Raw genomic sequence first — 7,426 nt, 5'->3', positions numbered from 1 at the left:
AGATAACCATTGTTTTCTCTTTGTTTTGTGACTGATGGTGGATCATGGCCAGCTGTATCACTCTACTGCAACCATCTCTGTTATACTCTGATGGCCTGAACCCACAAACCATGAGCCAAAATAAATACTTCATTCCCAGAGTTGGATTTGTCAACAAATATTTTGCCATAGCACCAGCAACAGAAACCAAACCCCCATAACCAGTGCAGGAAACTAGCAATCCTATGTTCTTCCCAAATCCTCATTTCTTTACTTTCTTTTTCTGAATCTACCACTTATTGTCATGGTTCCTAGTTCTTGTACTTTCACAGGTTACGCGATCACATGATATTTTAAGCATCCTTTTTAAAAGGAGTTTAGAATTTCAAACATAAATTCAAATCATAAATTGAACAAGAAGTAACAACTAAGATGTTTGCATGTTTTTCCATTAGAACATTAGTTATCTAACTAACTAAACAGGAAACAAGGCTCAAAAACTGTAATTCTTAGGTGTAAGTTAGCATGGTACGTCAAAAAGCAAATCATCTATCTACCATCTCATTAGTATTGAAGTTTTAGGTTTGTAGATAAATCAAGTCAATATTTTATTCTCTGTCTTTACACCTTCAACAAATCATTCATTTCCTTTTGCAACCTTTAGGTAATGTGTTTATGGCATAAAGGAATATATTCCTATGTTGTAAATATGTATCATGCCTGTTTGCTATCTTAGCTCAATTAACTTGTGATAAAGACTGGCAGATTCTTAATTCCAGTTTTCATATTACAGAGGGCCCTAGTTATAGTCCTTTTTATAATGTAAAGATAATAATAACTCATGCATAAAAGGATGGAGGATGGTGGAAAGAAGGGAAGAGAGAGAAACCAGGGTAAAGTACAGTAATGATAAAATAAAATATGCAAATAGAGAAATAAAGTGACTAAAATTTGGTTATGTAACAAAAATAGGTAACTAAACTGCTTATTCAAAGAAATACAAATTTAAAAAAAAATCAATGAAAATCTGGCTCTGTACTTATATCTTATACCTATGTTATACACAGACTTGGATTCCATAAGTTTTAATAAGAAGGTTATGATATGGGGACAATCAGAGTAACTGTACCCCTGCAGAGAAAAATCACAACTGCTAAATCCACCTCTCCCTCTAGTGGTAAAACGCATACAGGCTTGATCCTGAGACTTGTTTCATGCTGTAAGTAGTCTTGAAATCATACACATTCAAGTAATATTAAATGGACCAAGCAGATATTCATAAATAAATATATATATATATATATATATATATATATATATATATATATATATATGTATACTATATTCTAATATATATAGCGTGTATAAAAATCAATTAAAAATAGAGGCCATCAATTTGAGAGAGAACAAGGGAGAGCTACAGAGGAAAGATTGAAGGGAGGAAAAGGAAGGCAGAAAACAATCTAATTACATTTCAATTTTAAAAAAAATAAAGAAGTAGGTCCCTGTTGCAGAAGAAAAAGGTTGGGGAAGGGAAATGCTATTTTAAGTAACTGTTTCTGTCATAGTATTATTCCTTATGTTTCCATGTCTATCCTCTTATGGAGTTAACTTTACTCCATATAGTTAAATTTTGATTCTTAGAATCAAAATTCTGTTAGACTTTCAGTAATTTTGATATAACCACAAAGCAGTTATTAAATATTTAGGAATGTTTTGACACATACTCATTATCATGACTTGGGGTGGGTGAGTACTATCGTAGGTAGAGTAAATGGTTAATAATACCCAGGGGATCCAGACAATTAAGTAAAGGTCATAAACATATGTGTAAGTCTTGCTTGGATTTTATTTGAAGTATATGAACATTTATAAGATGATTGGATATTTGAGCTTTTACTGGATTTGCAGCTTTAAGGGAGTTTTTGACATAATAATGGTATTATTTTGTGAAAAAGAGACATTTGAAAACTCTATCCTGAGGGTGGGTGGAAGGGCATGGCTGGAGTCACAATGGGATGGGATTGACTGAAAGAACAAATAATAAAGAATATAAAGAAGACCATGAAAATATACTTAATCTGAATAGATTTAAACTTTTATACACTCGGGGGAAAAAGAGGTACACAGTTGACTCCAAAGTTTTGTTGACTCAGAGAATGAGATATGTTGGCTTGGAACTGGTGAGCTTTACATGACAAGATATTACCCAGGGCATGGGTAAAGGAATCCTATGAAAATAACCCCTAATACACTGGCAGACATGTCCACAATTCAGAGTATCAAATGAGAGATTGAAACTGGGCTGTTGAGGAGCAATGCCAGTGACATTCCCTGTGTTCAGATAGCAAGAGCAGATGCCCATATCTGCAGACTTAGACTAAGAGGCAAATGTCTTCCTCAATAAAGATGATGGCAAAGGTGTACTGTGTGTAAGAAAGCTTCAAGATTCTGAGCAAAAGATGTGAGATAGGATAATGCAATGAAAACTAACATTTTGGTGAATATGTTCTGTATTTTATTCATTATGCTGTCAACAAATAAGGCTTGCTTAGCTCATATTTCACGCATTTAACCCTACTATAAAAATAGAAACCAAAATGTTAGTTACTTAGAATATGAAGTCATACCAACATTGAGAATGTGTTCATAAAATACTCTCAAATTGAGACGTGTTTTTGGATAATTTTCAAGTTTCAGGCTATTAAAACATTTTCATCAACCTATGGCACTTATTAGTTTGGTCCATTTGTCAGTGGGAGGATTTGTACATCTCATAGTTACCAGAAAATGGCACTGACTTTTAAAATGTTGTTGTTAGATAGTAACTAAGCAGTGGCTGTCTCTTGCTTCCTCACTCATACTCAGAACAGGCGAGTTTCTCATGGGGCTCAGAAGAAAGAGGAAATGATACTTTCATTATGTAGATGTGGCAGTGGTCGTGAGTGATGGTTGGAAGCAATTGGATCATTGACACACATAAGCAAAGTCCCATGCTCTTAATGTAAATTGAATTTAGAAAACATTTTTGAGATGATCCGAAGAGAAATTTCACCTTGCCTCAGAAATGTATTCTCTCAATGTTTCTAATATAAGCTTCCAACTAAAAATATTGAATTTCTTTAAATTAAAAAAAAATTCAAATGACACGTGAGAACTTTGTTGATGCAAATATATTTCTAAAACCAAAATTACAATAGCATGGATTACATTTCTTTAAAACTGTGTATAAAAGGAGGAAGGGTTTTGGAATGAATGTAGATAATTCTTTTAGTCTTCTGCCATCATGGTAACTATCTCATTGTAAACCTCTTGAGGAGCATCCATCGCCCAAATGAAGTCCAGGTGATTGTAGGGAGGAATCTCCTTATGGTACAGAAGGTTGGAGAGTTTGGGAAGCAGCATGGCAACATCTCGGGGATCAGCCAGGATGTCATGGCCACCGTTCCACACTGCAATTGGCACGGTCATGGCTGACACATTATAGTAGGGAGGCGTTTTCTAAAACATGATAGGTGAAAGAAGTGGAGTTTAGGCAACCACACTTCCAAACCAGTGTTGATCAGGCACTAGTTCTAAATAAAGTCTAATGACCACGTCAACAAAGTCACCCTTACCTGTAGAGCAAAGTGAACACGACATAGCTTGGGCCAGTGCCCAATCTCTAACCCAGGACTCCATTAAGATGCAGTCTGACTCAGCAGGTCTGGGAGGAAAGTTGGGGAACACACATTCACAGGGTGATGCCAATATTGTTGGTTCTAAGCTAGGTTTCAGTTTAGGTGAAGGAAGGAAATTTGACTAGATTCTTGTGTGTGGATGGGATGTGCACTTGCAAACTACTATGTGTATGTGACAGGTAGAGCATAGCCTTCTTGTCCGTCCTTGCTATCTATCAGACAGGGTCTCTCTCTGTCAATGGTGGACATGCCAGGTTAGCTGGCCAACAAGCTTTTGGTGGTTCTGTCTCTGCCTCCCATATCCTAATAGAGCACTCTGACGTTACAGTAGATGGAACTTACATAGCAAACTCATTACCCACTGATCTATCTCCTTAGCTAGGTTTTGACTAGATCCTGACTGGGGCAGGTTGTCTATACCACTCTGATCTCCTCAAATAATCTGGGTTCTGAGCCATTTGTTTTGTCTTTGTATTGATTTCCACAATGTGCATTGTATTGGTAAAATTTTATATGCTATTTCACCTCATTGAGAAGCTGCTTTGCCTGTAAATCTCTCAGTTGGGAACCTGAGCATGGCTCTTTGAGTAGAGCTTTCACAGGCATTTCTGTGGGATTTTTTTGTTTGTTTGTTTGTTTTTTGAGACAGGGCTTCTCTGTGTAGCCCTGGCTGTCCTGGAACTCACTCTGTAGACCAGGCTGGCCTCGAACTCAGAAATCTGCCTGCCTCTGCCTCCCAAGTGCTGAGATTAAAGGCGTGCGCCACCACCGCCCGGCTTCTGAGGGATGTTTTAAGCGCTAGATTTGATAATGCTGTCTGTCTGGTGCTCACATCTCACCCTTCCACTTCACCAGCTCACCCGAGGAGGGGCTGCTTTACTCTACGAGGACTCTTGATGCAGAGTTCCAGCTGGCTGTCTCAATAGGCTGTCTCCAATCAATTTCTGACGATTAGTCTCTCAATAAAGCCGCCTCACACATACTGCTGCGCGTTTTGGGTACCTGATTTGATAATGCTTTGCTTTCTTTCTGCTGATTTTCTCTATCTGCACTTTGCTATTTATTCTTTTTAAATATTCTGGCAATACCATTAGTCAACTTATTTCCTCAAACATGAAGGTGCAGCTTTTATTAACTCATTCTCGGGACTGTACAAAGCCACTGTCCATGGCGTAGTTAGTCACCAGGATAGTACTTCAGGTAAGAAGCTGGATCTGTGTACGCTTATGTAATTTTCCTAAATATTGCTTCAAATTCTGAGAAAAAACATTGGCATAGATTTCTAATTTTAGGATACCCCTATTAACACATAGGGTTTATAAAGCTTCATAAAGCAGAAAATACAACAAGAGAGTCATCTCCGTGGTTCTCATAATCTAGACAGAATTTAGTTAGGCACTTTACTTTAAGAGACTATTACTCCAAGGATACTAATCTAATAGCCTTAAAGTTTGTGTCTTCATTCTTTGTGGTAGAGCCAACTTACAGTACAAGACATTTATGACATTATTGTCCCAGTAATTCATGCGTTTTCTTACATTCCCTCACACATGAGTTAAAGTGTGAAGAATATCTATAATAAATACACTTTATTTTACTCACATACCATTAAGGAAACAGCTTCCTAGATGTTATCTCTGCCTGTTAAATTAACATCACTGATTTCAATGACAATTAGTCAGAAGTGTTATTCACTTGGCTGGAAGAAGGGTAGACTTGATTATTGGTACTCAGGATATCTATGATTTATAACTTTTGTTACCAGAATGAGAGCCCAACAGAAAAGTAAATTCAAAGCAAGTCTGTACTTTGTGAGTTGATTTTATAGAATTCTGAAAAAGGCCCTTAAACACATCAAATTAGTAAAATCAATGATGTGAGGCTTTTCTCTATATGAAGAATCTTGTCTTGTCTGAAAACATATCCTTCTAAGATTTGAGTCAGGGGAACTAAGGAAAATCAGGATTATTCAGTTACTAATTGGAAGAAAAATTGGGGCTATTTAATAGAAAGACTAGGTCACAAACTAGTATAAGTTACCTGCCTTAATCACAACTAGTCAGTAACAATCCAAGAGTTTTCCCTGAGCATATGGTTACAGATATTATCCTTTTATAGCCTGTCAACAATTTTCTAGTCCATGAATTATTGTGTAAATTTGTATTGACTACCAATTAGATCAACTCCGGAGTCTGAGTTATTTGTACCATAGCAAATATGAGGATCACAAGGCACCTTCATGCTCAGAACTATTTCTAACTTTGACCTGAAAACACACCCACATCAAAATGTGTTCCCATGAAGTCACGTATCTACATATCCAAACGAAGAGGGGGGTATATGAGAAAAGTGCTTAATCTTTTGCATGGATATAAGAGATGACTTGTTTCAGTCAGTTGCACTTCAGAGAGAAGAGAACAGAGTGTTGCTGTGTATACAGCAAGGCTGTGTAAAGATGATGTAGTGTTAATTTACAGAAAGTCTTCACATGGGACCCAGGATTACTCTTCAGGTATATTTCCAGAGCATAGTAGTGGAGAAACTGGACACCAGAATTAGTTCGAAAAATGAATACCCAATCGTATTACTTTTTTTTCCAAATTTCTTTGTTGTTTAAATTGTGAGCAATTTCAACCAGCTGATATGAGGCCTCCAACATATAGCAGAGAACTGCTGGGTCTGGGTTTAGTCAGGATGCACCTAACCCTCAAGAGAATAGAGGCCCAGTCTCTTGTTTAGAAGTTTAGAGGGGTAGAGGAGGGGATGTGGAACAGTTGGAGGGTGGAACGGGAGACAAATAAAATCTAGAGTTTAAAATAATAAATTAATTAATTAAAAATTGTGAGCAATTTCAATCTCAAGAAACATACCTGATTGTAGCGTAACATGTTCTGGAATGGGCTTCCCCAGTTAAAGGCTTGAAACTTCCCAGATCTAGCAATCTAATGAAAATTTAGAGGTAAAAATTAAATAAAAATTTAGTAAGAAGTAATTAAAATTAATTAGCTAAATATACTCATAACTACACAAAAGCAATTTAATATTTTTCAACTAGCTCATCTTGAATTTTTTATTGTTATTGAAAAATATTTTCTCATTTGAAATAATAATTAACCATCTAGGTCATATGTGAGTAAAAATATAGTGTTTGTTTTAAATATTTTGTTTTACACAGCAAATCATTAAAATAAGTATTCCTTTGTTACTCAAATCACATGTTCTTCTAAGATTTTTATGTACATGGATTAATGGTTATTTTTGTAGGTTGTCATATATAGAAGCATTGCTTTAGAGGAACATCTTAATAATGTGCTTTAGGTTAAACACAAAAGTTCATTGCCACAAAATGAATGCTAACAACATTGAAATAATGATACCTGTGCCCAGTGGAGAAGGTCTTGAGTAGATGTTCCTGCTGGATTATGCCCTAGATACACATCAAAGCGACTCTAGAAATCAAACACACACACATATATACACATGCTTAGACATATTTGGTTTCTGAAAAAACAATTGGGGCCATGTTTTCTGATATCAATCCCGTGTTTCAGGGTAACCTTCAATGGAAGGATGAATAGTGCAGTTAAATGCCACCTCAGAATCTACAAAGCACTCCATATATTTTAACCATGATCAGCAATGTGGATGGCTTATTAATTCCGTAGTTTTTCAAAATAGAGTTTAAAACTCAAAGAGATTTAATCGAATATCAGGTTCACACTAATCAGTGACATGCAGTCTGAAGCTAGGTTTTTTTTTTTTTTTTT

The 7,426-nt window shown here is 36.0% G+C and overlaps 1 protein-coding gene across 2 annotated transcripts in view; it reads right to left on the bottom strand.

Annotated features, from left to right (window-relative positions):
• Positions 1-3,142: 3,142 nt before the first annotated feature.
• Positions 3,143-7,426, bottom strand: part of Lipf (lipase F, gastric type) — a 17,857-nt gene continuing 13,573 nt past the window's right edge. The window contains exons 8-10 of one of the 2 annotated variants that reach the window (XM_021191279.1): positions 7,037-7,108; positions 6,530-6,601; positions 3,143-3,480 (exon numbers count right to left, since the gene is read on the bottom strand). In XM_021191279.1, coding sequence (XP_021046938.1) covers positions 3,250-3,480; positions 6,530-6,601; positions 7,037-7,108 — 375 coding nt within the window. In that variant the 3' untranslated portion in view covers positions 3,143-3,249. The remainder of the gene's footprint in view (positions 3,481-6,529; positions 6,602-7,036; positions 7,109-7,426) is intronic. The other variant, XM_021191282.1, reaches the window with a different exon arrangement.

The sequence above is a fragment of the Mus pahari genome, chromosome 1, assembly GCF_900095145.1.
Source record: "Mus pahari chromosome 1, PAHARI_EIJ_v1.1, whole genome shotgun sequence".
Taxonomy (NCBI): domain Eukaryota; kingdom Metazoa; phylum Chordata; class Mammalia; order Rodentia; family Muridae; genus Mus; species Mus pahari.
Note: the sequence above shows the minus strand (reverse complement) of the source record. Positions and strands in the feature narration are given on the sequence as shown.